The sequence below is a fragment of the Protopterus annectens genome, chromosome 2.part0 (assembly GCF_019279795.1).
Source record: "Protopterus annectens isolate FY-2018-M chromosome 2.part0, PAN1.0, whole genome shotgun sequence".
NCBI classification, from domain to species: domain Eukaryota; kingdom Metazoa; phylum Chordata; order Ceratodontiformes; family Protopteridae; genus Protopterus; species Protopterus annectens.
In genome coordinates, this window is record NC_056728.1 from 972,277,134 (window position 1) to 972,304,521 (window position 27,388).

The window sequence follows — 27,388 nt, forward strand, 5'->3', positions numbered from 1 at the left end:
TCAACACTGAGATTTTTGAAAAGGAATTTGTGAGAGTCAGGGACTCTCTAATACCTGTCAGGTTTCCTGGGAGCAGGAGGAAGGGTGTCAGGAGTCAAACTGGATCCCATAAAGACATCATCCACAATATCCAAGACAGGAGGAATGGCTAAAGGTCTGTGCTGTGGTAAATCTACATCCTCGGGAGGAGAGGCAGAAGGAATGGATTCCTCTGTATCTGAATCCTCATAAGCAGATAGGGGTTGCATGTCTTCATATTCAGAAACCTCAGAGTCATCGGACTCCTGGTCAGATAAAACTGCTGGGGACAAGTTTCTTTCTTATGGAAGGGATAGCCTGGCTTCCCTTAATAAGCAAAATAAGGTCTTCTGCCATTTTAAGCATTTTAGACTGAGGCATGGAAGCAGGTGCTTGAGCTTGGGTCATCGTTTTTTTAGGCGCAGTTTGTACCCTGGGTCTTAGAAACTCGGTAGTTTAGATAGAACTGAAGACACAAAAGAAGTCGTTGGTTTGTGTCGAGTATCTGTAGTGCAAAAAGCTTCCTCGGAAGCCAGTGCCTGCTCAGCGGCTCCGGACCCATCCAAGGTAGAGACATCCGCAGGATCCTCAGTCAAAGAAGAGTCTTGCTGCATACCGGACCCCGAACTGGTCTTGGTAGCGGCCTGTAAATCCATAGAAGCAGGCATTAGGGGCTGCGAAAGTGACTCACTGAGGACCGGAGAAATGATGACTAGCTTAATGGAAGCATCATCAGCAGTTTTGGACCTCTGCAGTCTGTCTCTGTCTTTATCCTTATGTTTTTTTGGAAGATCGGTAGTCGGATGGCTTAGCGAAGCCATATCAGAATACAAGGTCCGAGAGCGAAAATATTTAGCTACAATAAGGGCCCAACAATGTATAGTTCTGGAGTTGAACAAAGCATAAAAGCAACTGCGAGGTACGTCGTGGTCTTGGCCTAAACAGGTGATGCAGTAAAAATGGAAATTTCAGTGTGGTATTTGCTTTCCACAGGCGAGACAATTATTAACTTTTTCTGACATTGGTTAGAGCAAGAAAAAAGGATCTCCAACGGGGTACTTAGCTTTAGAAGACTTCAACTTCAATTTGGAAACAAAACTAAGGCAGCAGCCGACCGGCACTTGTGTGAACCGCTTCTGCTTTGGGCTCCTCAGCAAGAAAGACTGATGTAATGGCATCGGCTGCCTGATTTCATACCACTGATGACCTGACGTCAGTCCTGGAGCGACAGCAACCGATGCAGAAATACTAAGCCTCTGGTATTCGGACCGACTGAGGGCTACCCCTGGCAGGATAACCCAAGTGTGATGACTTCAACAGTGAAACACGAAGAACATCACACACTAGAAAGACACCAAGTATACTTTTTAACAGATGAGCCCAAATAGCAGACGGCTTCTTAAATTCTTATATGTACTACACACGGGTCTAAAGACTCCCACAATTGATTGATTGACTTGTCTTTTGTGTCTTTAAATGAAAGGCATCCATAGCACAAATAATAGCACCAACATACATAAAAAGAACAAAGTCTGCAAATTACCTTGCCTGCATTCTGGGCAGCATTCTCCATTCTTCACAGTCAAGGTTCCAAGTGGACAAGGAGGACACAAGCGACGGTAACAAAACAGCTGGGAAGCATGACACTCGCAATCCTTACACAATCCTTCTTTAAACTTTTCACCGTTCTGTTTTGCAAAAAATATTCAAAAAAGCAATTACGCCAATGTCATTTTATTATGGCTTCTAATAAGAGGAGGAGTATACATTTCTAGTGTTTCAATTTAGAAGAATAGCATGGTTTAACAGTTTAACGAAGTCTAACTAGTAGAAAAAAATGCACCAAAACATTACTTGAAAAAAATATATAAGCAAGTTGATGCACAAGTCACAATTCATTCATAACCAAGGCCGCTGGCATGCAGCAGGAGAATGATGTCAGATTATAGTTAATCAGTAATTCTCAGCAACACTACATCCTAATTACATAAAACACCAGATTATAAGTTTTAACATCACTATACTAAACACTACCAATGTTTGTTCACCTCCAATACCCTGTCTTACCCAGGGTCATGGGTGACCCACAGCTTATCTTAAATAATGAGCACTAAGGCAGAGAATCAGCCCTGGATGGAATGTAGGATCACTGCAGAACAAACAGACAAGGCACACACATATGCACAGACACACAGCCATTGGCTGTTTAAGGAAGACTCCATAGAGAAAACAAAACAACTGTGAACCAAACTAGAGAACCAAACGCTGTAAAGCAGAAATGCTTACTACTGTACCAATGTTGTAGCTCAGCAGTTTACAAGTACACACAAACTGTGGTGTAAGCAGTGGCTTTACAAGAAGCAACAATGAACACTAACAAGTGCAGCATTGCTTCTCAAGCATGATTTAAGCATGATTCTTCAGCTGTTACTCTCCACTGCACTTCTGATTTTAAGGAGAAGCTACTCCATGCCACTGGCCTAGTGCAGAAAACCATATTACCACTAATTAGTTTGAGGCTGGGGCTACTTGGGAGTCAGACTCTCCACCCCACTTGCTAAAGTCTGTAAACCATGTGCAAAGGTTAACAGCAGAAAATCTTCCTCAAAAAAGTAAGACTACAGTACAAACAGTAAAGTTTATACATACATGCCTCTAAAGCCACTCTCTCTCTCTCTCTTATGGACAACCAGATGACTATCAAGAGAAACCAACAAATATTCTCTTCTCTGAAAGCCAAGGCTGCCAACTTGCAGACCTTGTTAAGCAGCACCTCCAGCCACCTATCTGTGCAGGCACGCTCCCAGTACACCACTGACGAATAATGCCCTTAACCTACGCAAACACCACAAGAAGACAGATCTTAACAACATGCTCTGTGAACTGGTTTGGAGTTCTAACACTGTAGTTCAGAGCTTAATTCCCTTAGCCTTTATTTCACTACTGTGCAACTTTCAGCACTTAAATAGACAGTGCTACTGGGATGAGTCTAAAAAACTTCCATGAAGATCAGTGCTCTACCCTGGTTAATTCAAATAAACTTATCCAAACAGCTTGATGATAAAAGAGGGATCCAGCCAATTCCATCATATATGAAACTTTACATGTTCAAGGAGCAGCTTTTTTCTATCACATCTATACAGGGAAGGGATTTATTAGACCCCTCGCTACTGTTTATGCACCTCGAGGTAAGAGGAGACCACTCCCTGCCAGCTAAGCCATGGCTATGGGTGGGCTGTAGTCATGGCTACCCAAGCTGGGTCTGGAATTTCTTACAGGATACATATGGGATTACGTTCAGTCCTGCTAGGGAGTGTAGTTGATGATGGTGCCAACATCAGCATTTCAGGGTAGGTTAGGGAATTAAAGTTTAAGTCCCCTTATAAGTGCCTCACTCTTGCCCATGCAATGGACCTCTCACTTCTGAAAGAGGAATGAATGGGCATCAAACTTTTACCCCAATAGGGAACAAATGGTTGACAATAGCAGCAACTTGATGGCTGCCATGCATGAAGGAAAAAAATTATATAATAAATTGATACAGGAAATTATGAAACTTAACTGTCTAAAAATAAACAGGAACTTCAAGAAATCATTCTACAACCATATAGAAAAAGCTAAAACTACATTTACAACATTTAGTATTGTTGTAAATGAATCATCAAAAATATGTTCAGCACCTGAGAAGAAAGATGTTTAAAAATAATTTCTAAAAGTTGGTTTCTGACAAAAAATCAGAAGTTATTAATGAGACCCTGTATTCCTGTCAACAACAATGAATTCACAGTTATCAATCCTGAAAATATAATTAACTTCCAATATAAATACAGATACAGATCAAGGATAACTGTTATCAGCATTAAGATTCTTTAACAAGGGTTAGAAAGAGGGTGACAGTCAAACTGAAAGGAAAAAAGTAATGAAGTCTATGCGTGTGTGTGTGTGTGTGTGTGTGTGTGTGCTCGTGTATTTGTACTAATCAATCAGTGGTGTGAATGTTAAGAATTCCATGTCTATCACCCCACTGTCATGTAGAGGCAAAGTCATAGAAAAGTTAGAAAACAGTACTGAAAGTTTTGTTAAAATTAAAAAGATAAACAATTTGTAATTATCTATCAGCACACTTACAGTTTAGATAGAGCAATAAGCACATACAACATCAAAAGTGACAATATGAAGGTTGGTGTGTTCTAGATCGACATTTTTAATACATTCATAACTATAACTAATAAAATCTTTACAGAAAACTTTGAAGCTTGGATCTATCATCAGCATTTTATTTATCTTTGTTTTAAATGCAAAACAGTGCATTAATCAACTGGATCAAAAACTGGTTAACTGCTGAGCCAGTGCCTTGGCATAGAGGGATAAAGAAAAGTTGTGTAAGAACTTACCATAACCATAGATGTCCTTCTCTTCCATGTTGCAATATTCTGCAAATGGGTTTACCTTCTAGTCTTGCATATGTACTGCTAGTATCTAAAAGCTTTCAATCCCTCCTAGGTGCGCGGGACGCCAGGTCTAGACGAGAGTATGTGGGCCATAAAAGCGACGTCAGCACGCACCAGCCCTCAGTAGACTGAGTGATGGATTGGGGGGGGGACTGGGACAGCCAGAAATGATGAAGCAGAAAAGGGAGGGGAAAAAACTAGTAGTTAATTGCAAGGGAATGGTGTACTAAGTTTGCTAGAGAATAAGAGTATGGAAAGTGCAGGTGTGTACGAACTTACAATAACAGAAGAGGTCCTATTTATTATTGTTGCAGTATTCCAATACTTGTGGGCTATTCTACAGAGGAAAACCTGACATCCGGCTGGGGTACCAAAGCCAAGGATTTCCTGGATGCTCCATACATCCGGTGTATGACCTCAGCCAGTAGGTGAAGGGGTAAATAAGCAAATGTACGAGTGCAGGATCTTCAGACTATCTAGCACTAGAACCCTGGAAAAGGACTGAGAAAAAAAAAGTACAGTTGTGTACCTACAATAAATGTAGATGTTTGAGTATATTCACTGATGCAGGCATTACACTTGGGTTATCCTGCTGGCATGCTACCCGCATTCGGCTTGAATTCCAAAGTCCTGGTTGGGTGTCGGTTCCTGACGCCTCTTCCCTGACGTCAGAGTGCCAGGGGTATAAAAGATGCAGCCAATGCCATTTTCTTCAGTTTTTCCTGCCCCAGATGTCAGGTGCCCCAAAAGGGTAGGCTAAAAATTCTGCTTATAAAAAAGCATGCACTAACATAAACATTACCTTCATCTACAAGCAAATACACCACATAGGTTGTATAGAATAGAGAAGTACAGATAAGTCCCAGCAATGAAAGGGGAATGGTGGGAGGGTAACCTGGACTGCAACAGTGAATACACTCGAACATCTACATTTATGGTAGGTACACAACTGTACCATGTTCATCGTGTTTCACTGTTGCAATCATTACACTTGGGTTGAATCCCAAAGCTGAGGTTGGGTGGCTGAGCCTAAATAAAATTAGGAGTAGCTATGAGGCCCTGCAGAACTGCAGTGGCAAAGCCTGCTCTGGATTTAGAGTAAAGAGGTAAGTGGTAGTGCTTTGTAAAAGTGTGCACTGAAGTCCAAGTTGCAGCCTCCAAAATATCCTTGGTTGGTACTCCTCTGAGGAGGGCTGCTGAAGTGGCTGCTGCTCTGGTTGAATGTGGCCTAATGTCCTTAGGCACTGATTTGCTATGTTGTGAATAGCAGAAACAAATGCAGTGGCCTATCCATTTTGAAATAGTCTGCTTTGAAATAACCTTTCCTTGTGATCCTGCAGCATATGCCACTAAATGTTGCTCAGTCTTTCTGACAGCTTTAGTTTTGTCCAAGTAGAAGCGTAGCTGTCTGTGTATGTCCAAATAATGCAAAAGTCTCTCCCCTTTATTCTGTGAGTTTGGATAAAAGGTAGGCAAATGAATGGTTTGGTTAAGAGCCACACTGGACACAACCTTAGGCATAAATGTTGGGTTTGTCCTTAGAGAAACCCTGTCCGGATGGAAAATGATAAAAGGTTCCACAGCCATTAATGCCTGTAACTCTGAGACTCTTCTTGCTGAAGTTATTGCTAGGAGCAGAGCTGTTTTCCATGATAAGAATTTTATCTCGGCTGTATTGGCTGGCTCAAAAGGCAGTATGAGCTTTTCCAAGACAAAATTGAGGTCCCATGTAGGTATTGGTGCTCTTCTTGGAGGTCTTATGTTTTTGGCCCCTCTGAGGTACTGCCTTAGCAGTGGATGCGAAAACATAGGTGGGTCTGTATTGTAATGAGCTGAAATGGCAGAGGCATGGATCTTAACTTATGAGAAGGATAGGCCTTTGTCCAGCATCTCATTTAGGTATTGTAATATATGAGGAATATTTGGTACAAGTGTGTCAATTCTTTGTGCCTGGTTCCAAGCACAGAATCTCTTCCATTTTTCTGCATAAGATTTTCTGGTGCTGGGCCTCCTGGCCTCCAAAATAACATCCATAGCTGCTTTAGAGAGAGGTGTGTCCTGAGTGGTTATATTATCCGCCATGCAGCCAGATTTAGTGTTCTGAGTTGGCTGTGCAGGATCTGATTGTTTTGTTGGGTCAGTAGATGAGGAATTTGAGGTAACGTCCAGGCTGGGCCTTGAGACAAGCTCTTTAGGATTGGATACCAGTGCTGGCGTGGCCAGTCTGGGGTAATCAGTATCATTTTTGGCTTCTCTTGTCTGACCTTTAGGAGTACCTTGGGGAGGAGAGGCAGTGGAGGAAAGGCATATAATGTAAAGGTTTTCCAGCTGAATGATAGAGCATCCACTTTCCATGCTTGTTTGTGATAAGTCCTTGTGCAGAATCTCTGTAGTTGGCAGTTATGAGGGGAGGCAAATAGATCTATGTCTGGGCATCCCCATTTCCTTGTTATCATGTTGAAGACTTGTGGATCTAGGTTTCCACTCATGACGGTCCATGAGGTTTCTGCTTAGTTCGTCTGCCAGAGTATTTGTCTTTCCTGGCAGGAATTGTGCTTGCAGGTGCACTTGATAAGTCAATGCTGTGTTCCACAAAGTCATGACTTGTCTGCAGAGGGGGTAGGAATGTGTGCCTCCTTGCTTGTTTATGTACCACATGACTGTACTATTGTCCGTCTTTATCAGCAGTTGTCCTGAATGGAGTAGATCCTTGAAGGCTGTCAGGGCATTCTGTACAGCTAGCATCTCTTTTTGATTGATATGAAGATGCATTTGGCTTGCGGGCCATGTGGCCTGAATACATTTTCCTGCCATGTGGGCCCCCCAGGCATAATCTGATGCATCTGTTGTTAGTGTCTGCCTGGCTGTGGGTAAAGTGAATGGCTGTCCCTTGTGGTGGCAGGCCTGCGCCCACCATCGAAACTCCTGTTGCAGGCAGGGAATGAGGGTAATTAATGTTTCCAGGCTGTGGCAATGTTGAGTCCAAACACTTTTTAGATACCATTGTAGCTTCCTCATATGCAGTCTTGCATATGGAATTAGGAGAATGCAGGATGCCATGAAGCCCAAAGCCTGCAGAATTTTTCTTGCAGATAACTGGGTCTTTGTTGCCATCTTTTCGAAGTAGGAAGTCAGCTGCCTTTGTTTGTCTGGCGTGACATAAGCCATCTGGGCAGTTGTATTTAAGCTTGCACCCAGGAATATGAACTCTTGAGAGGGTACTAGTTTTGATTTCTTTGTGTTGACTGTGTGCCTAGGCATGTTAAAAGTCTTTTCACAAATGTCAGATGCTGTAGTAGAATGTCCTTGTTCTCTGCTTGTATGAGGCAGTCATCCAAGTAAGGATATATTTGTATTCCTCTTTGTTTGCAGTAAGCAATTACTGGTGCCAGGCACTTTGTGAAGACCCTGGGCACAGTAGATAAGCCAAAGGGCAGTGCAGAGAACTGGTAGTGCATTGAGCCAGCTATGAATCTGAGGTATCTTCTGAAAGATTATCTGATTGGGACATGCAGGTATGCCTCTTTGAGGTCCAAAGTTACAAGCCAAGCCTTCTTGCCCAGCATGGGCAGAAGCTGCTGCAGCATCAACATTTTGAATCTTGGAACGTCCAGAAAAGTGTTTAGAATAGACAGGTCCAGTATTGGTCTCCAGGCTTTGTCCTTTCCGGGTACCAAGAAAAGTTTTGAGTAAAATCCTTGTCCCTGTTCTTGCTGTGGTACTCGCTGAATAGCCCTCATGTCCATGAGAGAAGAAACTTGTTTTTGTGCCTCTGCCCGTTGATTATGTGGCAGGTCTGGCATACCTTTTGTCTTTGGAAGGGTGTGAAAGTGGAACCTGTAGCCCTGAGAGACTACATTCAAGACCCATTTGTCCTGGGTGATCATGTGCCAATTTTGTGAAAAAAGTGCTAGCTTTCCCCCTAAGGGTGCTGCCAAAAGATAAGTGCTTGGCATGGGCAGAGGAAAGTCATTGGGACTGTTTCCTATATGGCTGTGGTTTGTCTTCTCCACTTTTAGAGGTAGAAGCACCCCATTGTTTAGGCCTGTATGAGCCTTGGGGCTGGGGTCTGCCTCTAGGACATCTGTATCTGCCTCTTTGTGGCCTGTCTGACACTGGAAAGGACCAATTCTTAGAAGGCCAGTTCCTGCTAAATCTGGGTGGCTGTACCTGTAAGAAATTATTTACTGTCTGCATAGATTTTGCTTTATCCTCATTTTATTTAACACCTCTTCTGCCTTAACACCAAACAAAGTATCATGCTGTAATGCAGCATCCAATAATTTTGCTTTAACATGATCAGGCAGATTCTGTTCCTTTAACCAAGCATGCCTTCTAATGACAGAGCCTGTAACAGCGGCACTGCAAGAGACCTCCAGTGAATCAAAACCACACCGCAAAGTATGCTTTCTCACTTGTTCAGCTGCATGCAATAAATCCTGCATTTCCTTGTTTTCAGAACATTCAGAATTTGTCAACATTTTCTGCTTTAGCAGTGACATTAAGTATTGATGATATTTAAGCATATGAAACTGACAATTTAAAGCCCTTACAGCCAAGGTAGCAGAGGTGTAAACTTTTTTCCCCGATCTGTCGAGTGCTCTAGAATCCCTATCAGAGGGGACAGGGTTTTTGCAGTGGAAGCCTTGATCCCTTTGGGACCCTGAGATATAGTTTCTGGGTCAGCAGCAGGGTTTTTACATAGACATTTATGAGAATCTGGAACCCTGTAGTACCTGTCTGGCTTAACAGGTGCAGGGGGTAAAGAGTCAGGAGACAGGCCGGACTCTGAAAATACATCATCTACAATGTCTAGAACAGGTGGAATAGCAAGAGGTCTGTGCTGAGGCAGTAAAAGAAAGTCTCTGAGCCTTTTCTTAGATTCTGAGTAATCTTGGCTCTCCCAGTGAAAATCCTCCCTCGTGGTATGCAGGGTTTCCCCAAAAGAATAATCCTCAGGAGGAGAGGCTGAAGGGATAGATTCTTCAGCATCAGAATCCTCATAGGGAAGAAGAGAGTATCCCTGTTCTGAAGAGGAGTCAGAGGAAATGGAAACCTGATCAGAAGAATCAAATTCAGTGTCTTGCCTAGGCCTCTTATCAGGAGGGGGATGGGAACCCCTGATCAAAGTAATTAGGTCTTCGGCCATTTTAAGCATCTGTTTCTTAGGCATGGAAGTCTGTCCAGGAGAATGCTGTACTTGTTTCTTTGTCTTTAAAGCTGTTTTAGTCTTTCCTTGGAAGCTGAGGTTGGCTTGACATATAACTGTGTAGGTCTGAAAACACCCTCAGAAGCTGATGCCTGCTCAGCGGCTCCGGACCCATCTGAGAGAATAGTTTCCAAGTGTCCAATACCTTGAGTATCCAGAGGCCTAGTTGTCTCCACATGGGAGTCGGAAGAGAACTGTGGATCTGAGGTAGCGGGCGTCAGGGGCTGCGAAAGCACCCCACTGAGAACTGGCGAACCGGCAACTGGCCTAGCGGAGGCCTCATCGTCGGTTTTGGACCTCGGATGCCTGTCCTTTTCCTTGCGCTTTTTATGAATTCCGGTCATCGGCTGTTCCGATGGCATTATATAATTAAACCTTCGGCCAAAGTAATGAAAGGCAAAATCGTACAGACGCTTAATAGTGCGTTGGTTAAATCTAGTACAAAACCGACAGCTAGCAACGTCATGGTCAGGGCCTAGGCAAGGAATACAGTAAGAATGAAAATCCTTATAAGGTATTTGCTTCCCACAAGAAATACAATTGTTAACTTTTTCTGACATCGGTCTGAAGCAAGAAAAAAGTTTCCCCAATGTGGTACTTCGCTTTATTAAAGACTTTGGATCTGAAATTCGATTTCAAAAATCTCAGGAGTTGGCCGACCGGCACTTGCGAACTGCTTTTGCTTCGGGCACCACGCGGCAAGAAAGACTGAAGAAAATGGCATCGGCTGCATCTTGTATACCCCTGGTGCACTGACGTCAGGGAAGAGGTGACAGCAACCGACGCCGGACCAGGACTTTGGAATTCAGGCCGACTGCGGGTAGCTTGCCAGCAGGATAACCCAAGTGTAATGAATGCAACAGTGAAACACGATGAACATCAGTATAATAAAGAAACATGTCCAGGTAAGAGGATGGGAAGGAAACTGCCCACCTTATTCCACAAAGCACAGGAAAGAGAGGAGGAGGGAGATGAGGAATACTGCAACAGTGAACAGTAGGACATCTACTGTTATTTTAAATTCTTTCACAACAATACTATGTCCTTCTTTTGATCAATGTTGCAGTTATTCCAGTACTCTTGAGTGATTTCCAAAGCTAAGATTAGTTGAGGGAGGTAAGATTAGGTAAAGGGATGCTATCAGTGTTAAGAGAGCAGATCTAACAAAAGACGTCCTTGATCTGGAAAATGCATTTATTCTGTAATGCTTAGTGAAAGTGTGCACAGAGGTCCAGGTGGTGGCAAAAGTGTTTTCCATGTGCAGAATTTTAGTGACACTGAAGCTACTGGTTCAAAAGGTGGTACAATAAGTTTCTCCAAAACAAAACTGAAATTCCTGGGAGGGTTCAGATGAAGGATGGCTCTTAAGAACAGTTTGACCTCAGTTCTAGAAAGCAGTGATGGACTTAAAGACAGGCAAGCAGAGGTGGCAAATAAGAGGGCTTTGACGAAGGAGCAGGCTAGATTACTTTTATGTAGTTTATACATGTTTGACAATAGTGGGTATACCCACCAAAAAGAAGTCCTCATTCTTTTTGTGACACCATATGGAAAGTTTTTTTTCCACTTGTATATTTAAGATTTTCTAGTAGTAAGTTTTCTTACCTCACAGGGTACCTGGAACATGTCTTCTGAAAAATGGTGTATGAAAAGAATTAAAATTCTGTTACCCAGAAATTAGGTTGAGATCCTGAAGGTTGGAGAGAACTATATAGCTCTTGTTTTGTGTGAGTAAAGTTCACTGTATGGGGTAATCTAAAATGACAGTCCCTGGATAGATGAAGTAGGAGGAGGAATAAATAATGCCTGGGCTAAAAGAGTCGACTTCTGGATTGTCCCTCTAGATCCTATGGTGAATCGTTGGGATTAGAGGGGATAGTAATTCTCCACATTGAATGACATGGTGTCCATTCTCCAGCTCTGAGACAAGGGGTCCTGCAGCAGGACAGGCGTTGTCTGATCTTGTTGGAACCAAAAAGATGTATCCAAAGTGTACCCACATTTGTGGACAATATCCAGAAAGGCCTTTAGGTGTAATATACATTTGTGGGTGGTCTCTTTTGTCCTCTAAGTTTGTAAACTGCCTGTAATGACATCTTTCTTTCTATGGCTATGTCTCATACCCTCAGAACTAGCCTGCACAACTGGTTAAGATTTGGTGACCCTCTGTTTGATGATCTACCTCATAACTGAGTTGTTGGAAGGCCTAGGCTCCAGAGCTGACAGCGCACACGTGAGGCTAGGTCCCATGGGGTGCTAAGAACAGAACTCCTGTAATGAGTTTCACCCAAGATATCTCCCTTTAGAAATGTCAACAGAGGAATTTGGAAGTCTAGGGGTGGCAGTGTTTAGACCAAAGGGACTTCGGATGTCACTGGATTTTCCTCATGTGCAATATATCAAAAGGAATAATCAGAAATTGGTTGTCATGTTTCCTAGGGCTATTATAATCTCTCTCTTTGACATTGTAGATAGACAGTAGTAACTGGCGAGACATAGAATTTTCTCCTAAGGGAAGAAGGCTGTCATTGACTGGGTATTGAGCCTGTAACCTAGGAATACTATGTGCTGGGAGGGGGTCAGAGAAGACTTCATGTTCAGGGTGAATCCTAGTCTTTCTAGGAGAGGCACTGTGAATTTTAGATGGATCATAATGGTTTTCTTGGATAAAGCTTGAATAAGAAGATTGTCCAGGTAGGGCAAAATCTGTATCATCTGGATTGTGCAGAAGGTTATGGCAGGAGCTAAGAGCTTTATACATTCATAGGTGTTTACTAGACTAACAATCACGAGGGCCGTTTTAAGCCCAGCTAAGCATCCCAAATCTCTTACAAGTTTTGATATTCTTTATAAGTCTAAGCAGGGACATGCGACATGAAACATTTATAAGCAGGGGCATGAACCATTTACAGGTTGCCTGTGTCCATTAGAGACATGTGCCCACCAGGGATGAATTTCCTGTTCCCCCTCCAATTGTCCATGTTGCACATGAACTGGGTTAGGGAGGAACTCTGCTTCACATGGATGGGGAGTCTGTTCCAGAGATGGGGTTGTCTCTGGGATACATACCTGTCCCTCCAGCAGGTCCTATTTATAGCACAGTTAAGGTTTGTGTCTTAAGAATGGGTAATTCACATACTGTTTGCTTTGTGGATATGTAGGAGGTCTATCAGAGTGGAGTCTGACAATGCCCTGTATGTCAGGCATAGACCTCCTCTCAAAAGCCTGTAGGAGACAGAATACAGGAATAGGGCCTTGAGTCAGTCTGCAAAGAACATTTTATTTGCACCCTGTATTCTGTTAGTGAGGAATCTCTGGACGTTCCAATTGTTGGACATGCCTTGTTAGATATGTCACACTGCCAGCCCAGCTATCGGGAACTTTGTAAATAATTGTATGTCATTTGTGAATATTGATATGATTTATACAGTGTGTGCAAAGTACTGAGCTAAAATGTAACCACAGCATGCCCGTTTTGAATAGAACAAGAATGCACCTGCACTATTGTGACTGTTTAGATGTATATATTTAATGGAAACTGGAACACAGAAGGTTATCTTGAAAAAATTCAGAGAAAATAGTTGAAATTAAACTGTTTTTTATAATTACTGGGCCATAAAGAGAAGATGCTATCTCTCACTTTCAATGCAGTAGCAGACACAATGTCTAGAGCTGGAAGTGTTAAGTATTATCTTGAAAGAGAAGTAATGAGTAGGTTTGAGATATAGACGTGTTTTATTGTTTTATGACTTCCAGGATCTGTTAGCTTCTGACAACGGAGGTTTAGCTTGGGAGATGAAAGTCAGGTGACAAAAAGTGATGTCATCCAAGCTAACCCAGCAGTAATATTTAATATTAATTTAAGAACTCTCTCACAGAGAGACTGTGCATTTTGTATTTTATCTTTTGTCTTTGACCAGAAAATATCCACTCATCTGCACTTGTCTTACTGTGAGTAAGTTTTTAGGGCACAGTAATTCTTTTAAATTCAGATAGGAATATAGTAAAGTACTGCTTAGATGCACTCTGTATTTATTTGGGACTGTCCTGCAATGCTGTTTTAAATATTTCCTGTGATTTTTAACTCTGATGTAACTGATTACTTATGGAGTATTGTCTTGTTCTATTATTATTTATTATTAAATATATTTCAAGCTTTTAATTGTGGCTGATCTGTTTACAGATATTTAAGCTCACAGGGTACTTACATATCTATTTGGTGACACTGTACAGGCCACTCCTAAATAGCCTTGCTCTTGGTCAGACTACCATTTGGATTAATAGTAACATTACACATTAAGATTGGATACCCTTTGTTAAGGGCCTTAAAGTAGCTGATAAAAGTTGGCTAGTGGCAGTCGGAACTAGCTTATAGTCTGGGCAAAAGGGGGCATATCTAGTAAACCTGTGCCAGTCTTTTCTAGGTGTGTGCGTGTTTGTATATAAATCAAATCTTAGAGTATGTGTCAGCTACTTGGGAAGGGACATGAAGCACTGGTTGGACAGAAAGGGTGCTGCAGATCTTGGTTTGGCCACTCAGCTGAGATCTCAATCCTTTAGCTGTGCCAGTATGGAGTTTTATTGGGGATCTGGAGAAAGAGGGAGAAACCAGCCCCAGACTGACTGTGTACTCTTAAGGGAAACTGCACTTCACTGTGTGTATACTTGTCATCCTCCCAGTGTGTACGTTCCCCACTGTTGCCGGTGGTGAGGATTGAGGCTCCAAGATTACTGGGCCATTTCCGGGGGGGGGGAGGGGGGGTGTCACAAAGTATATACCAAAGGGGGCATTGTGCTCAATGATAGGTCTGATGAATGCCAAATATAGTGGAATAATGACTAAGGTATATACCAAAGGGGGCATTGTGCTCAATGATAGGTCTGATGAATGCCAAATATAGTGGAATAATGACTATTCGTGGACTTAGATATCATACCTTGGTCTGTAAGTTGGCACAACATAGAATGATTTCCTCACTACTGCAGACACATGATGGTCAAAGGCTAAATTACTGTGTGTGTCCTTAAGTCCCTAACTACTGGATCAAATCTAAGGGGTATGGTGTCAATATGAAATTACTAAGAATGGATTACTTCCCAAAGGATACTATTATGCATTTCTTGACATTGAGTTTTAGCCCATGGCTCTGACACCAGTTGTTTGCCTGCATCAGCCCTTCCTGAAGAACATTTGTGTCAGTGTGGGATTCAGTGACAGCTCCTAATTTGCAATATGCAAATTTAGTCAGCCAGAGACCACTGACATTGGCCTTGACTTCAGAGAAGTAAATGCCAAAAAGGAGCACTCCAAGGACCAATCCCCAAGGGACTCCACTTGGGATTGGCCTCTTTGTAGAGGTTGCCTCCCCAGTTCTAACTTCCTGCTTCCTGTCTGTGAGCCAACTGGCTATCCACCAGGTGACATACAGATTTCTGCCCAACCTCTTGAGTTTGTCAACAATGCCTGAGTGGGGTATTGTGTCAAATGCCTTGGCCAGGTCATGGTAAACAGTGTGAACCATTTTGCCCTCATCCATTGCTTTGGTGACCTTCTCAAAGAAGTCCACCAGGTTGAGTAGGCATAACCTGCCCTTGAAAAAGACAAACTGGGTTGGGTCCAGTGTCTGGAGGTTTACTGTATCACTACTGATCATTTCTATGATAATTATTTCCATAGCTTTATATATAAAACTAGTGAGACTTATGGGTCTGTAGTTTTCAGGGTCTGTAGATGGCCCACCTTTGTGCAGAGGGATGAAAGTTGATGTTCTCCATTTATGAGGCATGAAGCCTATTTGGAGGCTACAGTTAAATATCAATTCCAGAGGGCCTGACAGGTCATGTTTCATGGTATTTAGAAGGCATCCTGGCATAATGTCTGGGCCCATTGATGCAGTGCTCTTGGCCTTAGAAAGAGAGCATTAAGGTCTTGTTCCCTAGTTATAACAGGAGGAATTATATTTGATGGTATTTCCTGAGGGAAGGTTGAGGGTGTGACAGGGGTAAAAGGTGGAGGTGAATTTAACGGCCAGTAGGTTTGCTATATTTTCAGGCTCAGTATAGGTTGCTCCATTTAGAAAGAGCTCTGCACACAATTGTCTTCTGCCTTTGAGGTTGTGGACATAGCTAAAGAATGCCCTGTGGTTGTATTTGGCCTGGGAGGCCAAATTTACTTCAAATTTGGATTGGGTAAACTATGTGTCCACTAAGTTGTTTGTTTAGTTTGACGAGAGTGCTTTTATCTCCAGGTGCTGCACCTCCTAGTTTTAAAATGATTTTCTTCCTTTTGTTATACAGTTAATTGATCTTGTGATTCCACTAGTGTGGCTTGTTTTTTGAATTAATTCTGTACTTCTTTATGGTTGGTGCAGCTGCCTCTATGCAGCTATTAACATGCTTGTACAGGGTTTGTGTGAACAGTTCTGCATAGGCAGAGTGTTCTCAGGGTTTATGGGGGTTTGACATTTTTCCAGGATATCACTTAGTAGCAGGAAGTTAGCCTTAGGCTAGTTCCTGAATATTCCAGGTCTAGCTGGGGCGTCCATGATTTAGTTTTACTACAAATGAGACCATTTTGTGGTCTGACTTTACCAGGGAAGCCAGTACAGTAGGGTGTGTGCAGCACTCTCCCATATTAGAGAAGACCAGATCCAGTATGTTTGCACCCCTGGTTGGTGTACTGACAATCTGGTCCAGGGAGTTTGCGTTTACAAAATCCAGGAATCTCTGTGCCTGTGTGTTTGATGTTGTATAGGATTCCCAGTTAATAGTGGGGGTAATTAAATTCACCCATGAATATGGTACTGGGTTGGATGGCGAGTACTTCCAATAAGTTTAATACATGCTGTGTGTTTCCTGGGTGACACAGGGAGACCTATAGCTTGCAAGGAAGTGGTATTGGATTTTGCCAATGGTGATTTAAATATGGTTAAGCTCAAGTACATTGTCCTGTTTGACCACCCTTGAGATATACTTACTTTTGATGTAAATCAAGACACCTCCACCTTTAGTCACTGTCTGTGTAGTAGCTGATCTAAATGTGTGGAAGGCATTATAACCTTGCCCTGTTGGCATGCTCTCCACGGCTTTAAATCATGTCTCAGTGACTGCACAGACATCAGCCTTCTCTAGGGTGAAGACAGCGTCTAGGGAGGGGAGGTTTTTTTGTTTAGACTCCTAGCATTGAGCAGTAATACCTTTAGATTTTCTTGGTTTTTATTTGCTATGTCAGAAGTACTTTCAGTTTAGCATTATCTAAAAAAGGCACTATGGGGGAAAACAATGTTTTTAGCTAATAGTTGAAAGCCTAGGAGAGAGGCGCAGACCATCCATGGCAAACCAATGGGGTCTGTTAACCCTCTGCTTCCATGCTGACAAAATTTGCACCCTCTTAGAATGAGGGCAGAAACTAAGCCAATTATTGAAGTCAGTCATCTTTTGTTCATATTGTGGCATCATGTTTGGAGAAGGTAAAATGCTGCTCAGTGCTAGGTTCCTACCAGCCTGAGACACACACTCTTACAGCTCCATGATGTCTCTTTTCAGACAGTCTAGGGAGGTATGTGTCAGGTCATCTACTCCCAATGAACTATGAGTCATACTGGTACTTGTGATCCAATAACATGAGTGCGTGCGTAATATGACAGATCCTAGTCCCTGAGAAGCAAGTGACAGTGACTTTCTCCTTACACAGCCTGGTGAGAGGGACATCAGTGTGTCTCACAATGGAGTCTCCAGTGAACAGAATGTGGCTTGACTGGTGGCTTGCCATATGGGCTCAGAAGTAGAGGTTCCATGAGATGTGGCTCTATGTGTTGATGGGGGTTTTGTTTTGAAAGAGTGCATTTGAGGTTGCTGAGGGTGTTTGTTATGTGTATTTTGTCTAGGAGGTCTTTGGGGTTTAGGAAGGTTACATTTAAGTGCCTAATATATGTGGGTCTATGCGTCTGTTTTGAATTGTGTTTGATGGGTTCAGTGTGTGCACTACTGCCAACCTTGTTGACATTAGGAGTACTTTTATGTGAGAGCTTTGCTTCCAGTGACATTGTGTAAATACATCTCTCATATACTATATCAGTTTGAGAAGTAACTGGTTGTCAATAAACATTAGGCAATCTCTACAATGCCTCAGGATGCCCATATCAACAAAGCTGGTAATGGATATAGTGGGAAAGTTCATATCCATGGCAACAGACCTTTTTTTATTGATTAGACAGCTGGAGTGAGAATATAAAGCAATGTCAGGAGTATCCGGTTTGCAACTCTGGGGACAGTGGTATCACTACAAACTATTTGTCCTGTGTGCAACCAGGCGTTGGTGAAATTTCAATCATGCTTTTCTAGAAAAAATGTCACTCAAGGTGTCTCTGTCTGTACATGGCACTGCCAAACACTTGGAGGGGGACTAATACATACACCCTGAAAATTTAAGTTTGAAGCATTTAGGCAGATATTGTGACGTTAGAAACAAATCAATCAGCACTTCCTGAAAATAAAGAATTAGCTTGTCAAGAATGATGAAAAGAAGGAAGTCGCGTGAATGGCTACTTCCTGGCTACTACTACTGCTGCTGGTCACACCACAGCTTCACTCTACTGGGATAGAATGCTCCTTTGCTTCTTCTCTAAACAGAAGCAAAACATTACCTCCAATCTCAAGATGAGAAGCAGGCCGGAGCTTGTTTGGTGAGCCACAATCTTGTCCCAGATGATGCAAGGGTCTATAGGGTTGTTGTAGCCTTTTCTTGGTAGATGCCTTAAATAGCAACCAGACCAATCAGGAACAACAGAGACACTCACTGCCCAACCAGAAACAATGAGGAATCAATCCACTCTGCTCCTTCTCTCACCAGTAGGATAAAAGCACAAAATCCAAGCTGGCACCTATGAAACAGTTATTAGACTTTCTGGTGACCAGCATTCTCTAGGGAATAATGTCCCTGTACTCCTTCTCTCACCAGGAGCAAACAGAAGCACACTAATTTCAAGATAACTACTGAGAGGCAGGATGCAGGCTCTCCAGCACCTGGTGGTCTTGCAATAGATGTTTAAAGGTGAGATGAAAAAAAATGGGTTAATTTCCTAAGCAATGCAGTGTGCACTAAGCAGTAAGACATGAAAAGGGGTATTTAAGCTTTAGCTGTCTAAGTGAAAAGTCACTAATTTTAAAACAGCAAGATAAATTGAAAGGTGGTGGGTACTTTTATATTCTGGTTCTATGGAATGTAGTGGGATGGCCAATAAATGTAAATAGTTGAAGGGGAGTGACTTCACAAAATGATAATTTTGTGCTTACTCAACAGCCAATGAAAGGAGAGAGGGAAGGAGATAAGTGGTCAAACTAACATAAGGGGCAGGCAACTAGAAATATAGTTACGTTTAAGAACACAACAGCAACGGTACGAGAGGGTGGTCTCTTTCCAAGTTTTAATATGCAATTAAAAGCAGAATACAAGTAAAACCCAAAATCAGAAAAAAGGCCAGCACCAAGGAAGGTTCAAAAGTAGTTTAATAAAACTGAAACTAGACCGGTTTCAGCAGCAAGGCTTTCATCAGTAGTATAGTCAGCAAAAAGCACTTAGTCATCATCTTATATAATGTTCTTTAAGGCATCTATATGACATCACTTCCTGATAAGTCAAAAATGCTAACAAGGCAAAAGTAATTGAAAAATACAATCAAGGCAAAAGTAATTGAAAAATACATAGTTCAGTAAACAAAAAAGTTTGCCTGAGTTGCATACATATCTCCAGATTATAATGAAAAAATCCAAAGAGACACAGTATACTGGTATATCAATGATAATAAACAAACTTAATAAAAACATACAATAAAGGGTAAATGCCCAAAAATAAACCCGAAACAAAAGTCAGGTTATAAGAATTCTGGTGTTGAATACCAGCCACAGTATCCTAAAATGAGCTGAAATGCAAAAACCTAAGCAATGCAACCTGATAAGAAATAAGTACATATACGTAATGCAAGTGATGGTTAATTACAAATTATAATTTATCATTTAATCCAGGAGGGAAAAGCCCCCCAAGTTTAATGATCCACCTTTTTTCTTTGGTATTTAGGATATCATGCCAACCTGTTTTAAAAGATCGATTCCCTATGATATGATCAATGATGGTGAATGTAAATTTGGCAGTGGGATGTTTGATAACATGTCTATATAGTGCATTAGTTCCTGACACGATCATGGATCACACTCCAACTCAAAGAACACTTACTGGAGATAAACTTTCAGGCATTTATCCATGTGGACATTGCAGTTTTTGTAACTATATTTTCAAAACTACTTCTTTCACTAGTAGGAACACTGGACAAATATACGACATACAGTTTTTTGGTAACTGCAGTTCAGACTGGATTATTTATCTTGCCACATGTACATGTCATGCATTTTATATTGGCCAAACGTCTAGACAGTTTCGTGTCAGGATCTCTGAACACCTTGGTGACATTAGAAACAGAAGATTAACTAATGCACTATATAGACATGTTATCAAACATCCCACTGCCAAATTTACATTCACCATCATTGATCATATCATAGGAATCGATCTTTTAAAACAGGTTGGCATGATATCCTAAATACCAAAGAAAAAGGTGGATCATTAAACTTGGGGGCTTTTCCCTCCTGGATTAAATGATAAATTATAATTTGTAATTAACCATCACTTGCATTACGATATGTACTTATTTCTTATCAGGTTGCATTGCTTAGGTTTTTGCATTTCAGCTCATTTTAGGATACTGTGGCTGGTATTCAACACCAGAATTCTTATAACCTGACTTTTGTTTCGGGTTTATTTTAGGGCATTTACCCTTTATTGTATGTTTTTTATTAAGTTTGTTTATTATCATTGATATACCAGTATACTGTGTCTCTTTGGATTTTTTCATTATAATCTGGAGATATGTACGCAACTCAGGCAAACTTTTTTGTTTACTGAACTATGTATTTTTCAATTACTTTTGCCTTGATTGTATTTTTCAATTACTTTTGCCTTGTTAGCATTTTTGACTTATCAGGAAGTGATGTCATATAGATGCCTTAAAGAACATTATATAAGATGATGACTAAGTGCTTTTTGCTGACTATACTACTGATGAAAGCCTTGCTGCTGAAACCGGACTAGTTTCAGTTTTATTAAACTACTTTTGAACCTTCCTTGGTGCTGGCCTTTTTTCTGATTTTGGGTCAAACAAGTGCTCTTGCCGTGCACCAGCCTAACTTGCTAGCTCCTATACACTACATACAAGTAAAACACAGTGTAAAGAACACAAATCACAGTATACAACAAAATAGAAGGCAATAAAGTAATACAAAATACAAGAAAGAAAAAGCAAAGTAACTTTTCCCTCACAGCAAGTTGTGGCAGAGTCTGATTGAGCTTTACCAATAATGAAGACTCTGGGAGCTGCAGATATGCCAGGCAAAGCTGAGTATTGAAAGTGTGATGGAAAAACCAAGAAATTTCCTGCAGACCAGATGAATCGGAATGCGCAGGTATTGCATATTTCAAATCTGTGGTGAGCAGTTAGGCCTGAGGAAGGATGAGGGGACATAGGGTCTGGGGAAAGAGCATCTTGAAGGTTGGAACCTTCAAAAAAGGCATTGAGATAAGAAATCTAGTCTTGCCTCTTTCTTGAGGAGGTCTGGAATAAATATGAGTAAAAGCCCTTATGCTGGGCCTAAACAGGAACTGGATCTGTGCATCCAAAGAGAGTGTGTGTGTGTGTGTGGGGGGGGGGGGGGGGGGGTTGAAAAGAGATTTATTTGCAAGAGTAGGAGGAATACCACTCAGGTCCAATGAGTGCAGTATTCATTCCCCTTTGTTCTGTGGATTAGAAAAGAAGGTTGGCAAATGAATGGACTGATTAAGGGTCACACTGGATATGTCATATGGATATGTCACACTTGGGCACGAAGGAGGGATTGGTCCTGAGGGACACCCTGTCCGCATGAAAGATGATGAAAGGCTCCACTGCCATGAGGGCCTGTAATTCACACACTCTTCTTGCTGAAGTGATGGCTAGACAGAAGGCGGTTTTCCAAGAAAGGAATTTCAACTCTGCATTTGCAGCTGGCTCAAAGGGAGGTAGAGTGAGTTTTTCCAATACAAAGTTGAGGTCCCAGGCTGGAGTAGGGGCTCTCCTGGGTGGTCTTTTGCCCCCCCCGGGGAACTGCTTCAACAATGGACGAAAGAAGAGGGGTGGTTCTGTATTGTAATGAGCTGAAATGGCTGAGGCATGAATTCTGATGGAGGAAAATGAAAAGCCCTTGTGAAGCATCTCAGTTAAGTATTGAAGAATCTGAGGTAAACTGCGCGCTGCTGTGCCCATCCCCTGAGTTTGGCTCCAGGAACAGAATCTTTTTCCATTTTTCAGCATAGGATTTTCTAGTACTAGGACTCCTTGCCTCCAGAATGACATCCATCAATTCTTTACTGAGGGATGGTAATGGAGAGATCAGGTAATTAGCCAGGCTCAAGGTTTGAAGCTGTGGCTGCAGAATGTACAGTTGTGTAAACTTACCATAAATGTAGACGTTAGACTGTATTCACTGTTGCAGTCATTACATTTGGGTAATCTGCTGACAGGTTGCCCTCAGTAGGCCTGAATAACAATGTCTTGGGTCCTGCATCAGTTGCTGTCTCCTCTTCCATGACGTCAGGTTGTCAGAGGTATAAAACATGCAGCCAACGCCATTTTAATCAGTTTTTCTTGCCCCAGATGTCAGGTGCCCCCCAAATGGGGAGTATATATATATATATATATATATATATATATATATATATATATATATATATATATACATATATATATATATATATATATATATATATATATATATATATATATATATATATATATATATATATATATATGTATAAAACAATAAATATATAAATGCACTTTGGAACACATAAAATTTACCTTCAACTAAAAGTAAATACACCACAAAGGCTTTTGAGCATAGTGAAGGAAAGAAAAGGTATAGAAAGGGGGCTGGCGGGTGGGTAACCCGGACTGCAACAGTGAATACACTCGAACAGCTACATTTATGGTAAGTGTACACAACTGTACGATGTTCTTCATGTTTCACTGTTGCAGTCATTACATTTGGGTAGAATCCCAAAGCTATGGATGGGAGGATGGAACTAAACAGCATTAGGAGCAGCTATAAGGCCCTGCAAGACTGCAGTGGAAAAGCCTACCCTGGATTTAGAAAAGAGAGGTAAATGGTAATGCTTTGTGAACGTAAGAACTGAGCTCCAAGTAGCAGCTTCTAGAATGTCTCTGGTAAAGCTGCTGAAGTAGAGGCAGCCCTGGTAGAATGGGATCTGATCCCCTTGGGCACAGGTTTACCATGGTGCAAGTAGCAGAAACGAATGCAATGGCTTATCCATTTAGAAATAGTCTGCTTCGCTATAGCCTTCCCCTCTGATCCTGCAGCAAATGCCACCAGTAGTTGCTCAGACTTTCTTAGACATTTTGTCCTGTTTAATTTCAATCTTAGTTGTCTGTGTACATCCAATGAATGCAGAATCCGCTCCTCCTTGTTCTGTTGATCTGGGAAAAAAGTTGGCAGGTGAATGGTCTGGTTAAGAGCCACACTGGATACCACCTTAGGCATAAAAGGAGGACTGGTCCTGAGGGCCACACTGTCCTGGTAAAACATAATGAAAGGCTCCACTGCAATGAGAACCTGTAGTTCTGAAACCCTTCTAGCTGAAGTGACTGCCAAAAGAACGGCTGTCTTCCAAGAAAGAAATTTTATATCCGCAGTAGCTGCTGGTTCAAAAGGAGGTACGGTGAGTTTTTCCAGCAAAAAATTGAGGTCCCATGCAGGAGTTGGTGCTCTCCTGGGAGGCCTTAAATTTTTGGCCCCTCTGAGGTACTGTTTTAGCAGGGGATGAGAAAAGAGGGGAGGCTATGTGTTGTAATGAGCTGAGATGGCAGAGGCATGGATTTTTATTGAGGAAAAGGATAGGCCCTTGTGAAGCATCTCAGTTAAGTATTGCAAAATCTGAGGAATATTGGACTTTGCTGTGTCTATTCCTTGTGCTTGGTTCCAAGCACAGAATCTCTTCCATTTATCAGCATAAGATTTTCTAGTACTAGACCTTCTAGACTCTAAAATGACATCCGTCACAGGTTTACTGAGATGTGGTTGGTGAAATTAGTTGATTAGCCATGCTGGAACATTCAGAGTTTGGAACTGAGTGTGCAGAATTTGATAGTTCTGCTGAGACAATAGGTGAGGTGTTTGAGGCAAGTACCACGGAGGAAAGTGGACATATTCCTTAGAAGCGGGTACCAGTGTTGGCGAGGCCAGTCTGGAGCAATTAGAACAATTTTTGTTTTTTCCTGTCTGACTTTTAGTAAGACCTTGGAGAGTAGAGGCAGACAGGGAAAGGCATAGAATGACAGGTTCTTCCAGCTGAAGGATAGAGCATCCACTTTCTATGCTTTTTTGTGATGAGTTCTTGTGCAGAATTTGTCCAACTGATAGTTTTGGGGAGAAGCAAATAGATCTATGTCTGGGGTCCCTCATTTTTGTGTTAACATACTGAAGACTTGTGGATCCAGTTTCCATTCGTGCGGGTCCATAGGATTTCTGCTTAGGTCGTCTGGCAGAGTATTTTGCTTTCCTGGCAGGAATTGAGCTTGAAGATGTATATGGTAAGTCAAGGCTGTGTTCCACAAGGCCATGGCTAGCCTGCAAAGGGGATAGGAGTGTGTACCCCCCTGCTTGTTTATGTACCACATAACTGTGGTGTTGTCCGTCTTTATCAGTAATTGTCCTGGATGAAGGAAGTCCTTGAAGGCTGTCAGAGCATTCTGTACAGCTGGCATTTCTTTTTGGTTGATATGTAGATGCATTTGGTTTGGGCTCTATTTGCCCTGAATGCATCTCCCTGCCAGATGGGCCCCCCCAAGCATAGTCTGATGCGTCTGTAGTTAAAGTTAGGGTGGCAGGGGATAGAATGAATGACAGTCCCTTGTTTTGGTGACATGCCTCTGCCCACCAAAGAAACTCCTGTTGCAGACAGGGAATGAGAGGAATCATTGTTTCCAGGCTGTGACAATGTTGACTCCATAAGCTTTTTAGGAACCATAGAAGTTTCCTCATATGTAGTCTCGTATATGGAATTAGTAGAATGCAGGATGCCATGAACCCAAAAGCCTGCAGAATTTGTCTTGCAGATAGCTGAGTTTTTGTTGCCACTTGTTTGAAGCATGTTGTCAATTGAATTTGTTTGTCTGGCATGAGGTAAGCCATCAGGCAATTGTATTCCAGCTTGCACCCAGGAATGTAATTATTTGAGAGGGCACCAGTTGTGATTTCTTTTCGTTTATGGTGTACCCTAGGCATGCTAGAAGCCTTTTTACAAATGCCAGATGTTGAAGAAGAGTGTCCTTGTCCTCTGCCTGAATGAGACAATCATCCAGATATGGATAAATTTGAATGTTTGTCTGCAAAATGCAATTACTGGTGCCAGGCACTTTGTAAAGACCCTGGGCACAGTAGATAAGCCAAAAGGCATTGCAGAGAATTGGTAATGCAAAAAGCCTGCTTTGAAGTGGAGGTATCGTCTGCAAAATTTCCTTACTGGGATATGCAGGTATGCCTCTTTTAAGTCTAGAGTTAACAAACCAGGCATTCTTACCTAGCATAGGCAGCAGCTGTTGTAAAGTCAGCATTTTGAATTTTGGAATGTCCAGGAATGTATTTAGAATTGATAGGTCCAGAATTGGACATCATGTTTTGTCTTTTCTGGTTAGCAGGAAAAGTCTTGAATAAAATCCTTGTCCTTTTTCCTTTTCTGGCACTGGCTGAATAGCCCCCATATCCATGAGGGACATGACTTGTTTCTGGGCCTCTGCCCACTGGTTTGGTGGCAGATCTGGCCATCCGTTTGGAATTGGCAACGTGTGGAAATGAAATCTGTACCCCTGGGATACTATGTTTAATACCCACTTGTCCTGGGTAATTAAATGCCAATTTTGAGCATGAAGTGCTAGTTTTCCCCCCAAGGGGGCTGCCAAAAAATAAGTGCTTGGAGATGGCAGAGGAAAGTCATTGAGACTGCTTACTGTAGGGTTGTGCTTTGTTACCTCCTGATTTGGAGGTGGAGGCACCCCATTGTTGTGACCTGTTAGATTCTTGAGATTAAAATCTGGAGCCTTTGAAGCATCTGGCTTTGCCCTGAGTGGCTCTGTTGGACACAAGAAAGGGCCAGTTCTTAGTAGGCCAGTGTCTACTGAACCTGGGCAGCTGCACTTGCAAGAAATATTTTACAGTTTGCATAGATTTAGCTTTGTCTTCCATTTTCTTTAAAACCTCTTCTGCCTTATTACCAAACAGACTGTCCTGCTGTAAAGGGGCATCCAACAATTTAGCTTTAACATGATCAGGAAGATTTTGCTGCTTGAACCAGGCCTGCCTTCTTATCACAGATCCAGTTACAGTGGCCCTGCAAGAGGCCTCCAAGGAATCAAAACCACATTGCAAACTATGCTTTCCAACCTGTTCTGCTGAATGCAATAAATCCTCTAACTCCTTATTTTCCATACAATCAGAAATCAACATCATTTTCTGTTTCAGTAAGCCCATAACATGCTGTTGACATTTAAGCATATGAAACTGGCAGTTTAAAGCCCTGATTGCCAAGGTTGCAGACGTATAAACCTTCTCTCCCCATCTATCCAGCGCCCTGGAATCTCTATCAGAAGGGGTAGGATTTTTGGCTGTAGAAGCCTTAACACCCTTGGGACCCTGAGAAATAGTTTCAGGATCAGCAGCAGGATTTTTGAAAATAAATTTGTGGGAGTCAGGAACCCTGTATTATCTATCTGGCTTACTAGGAGCCGGAGGCAGGGAATCAGGAGCCATGCTTGACTCCGAAAACAAATCATCAACAATGTCTAAAACAGGAGGTATTGTCAAAGGCCTATGTTGAGGAAGAAGAAAAAAATCCCTAATCCTCTTTTTAGATTCTGATAAGTTCTGACTCTCCCAGTGAAAATGTTCCCTTAAAGTAAGCAAAGTCTCTCCAAAAGAGTAATCCTCAGGAGGAGAAGCAGAAGGGATGGATTCCTCTGCATCAGAATCCTCATAAGGTGGAATAGAAAATTCCTGATCAGAAGAGGAATCAGAAGAAATGGAAACCTGATCTGAAGATTCATAATCAGTGCCTTGCCTAGGCCTCTTAGCAGGGGGGTTGGGAACCCCTGATCAAGGTAATTAAATCCTCAGCCATTTTGATCATTTGTTTTTTAGGCATAGGGGCCTGAGCACGTGGCTCATGCATCGTTTTTTTAGACATATTAGTTGATTTTTGCTTTGTTTTTGATGATGGCGTTGGTTTAATATACAAATGTTGAGGCCTGAAAACACCCTCAGAAGCCGGTGCCTGCTCAGTGGCTCCAGACCCATCTAAGAGAGAGACATCCCTGGGTTCAATACTTGTAGAATCTCGCAGCATACCGAACTCCGAATGGGTCTCGGTAAAGGCCTGCGACTCAAAAGTAGCGGGCATCAGGGGCTGCGAAAGCACCTGACTACCGGCGAACCAGCGACTGGCTTAGGAGAAGCTTCGTCGTTGGTTTTGGACCTCGACGGTCTGTCGTTGTCTTTTTCCTTGTGTTTTTTGTGAACTCCGGTAGTTGGATTGCTAACCGACGACATTTCATGA

General features: G+C 42.0%; 1 protein-coding gene across 1 annotated transcript in view; it reads right to left on the bottom strand.

The window, feature by feature from the left end:
• LOC122792799 (extracellular matrix organizing protein FRAS1-like) overlaps nucleotides 1–27,388 on the bottom strand; it is a 4,352,848-nt gene that overhangs the window by 3,837,300 nt on the left and 488,160 nt on the right. The window contains exon 10 of the mRNA XM_044060368.1: nucleotides 1,562–1,706. Within this exon, the coding sequence (XP_043916303.1) occupies nucleotides 1,562–1,706 (145 nt within the window). The remainder of the gene's footprint in view (nucleotides 1–1,561; nucleotides 1,707–27,388) is intronic.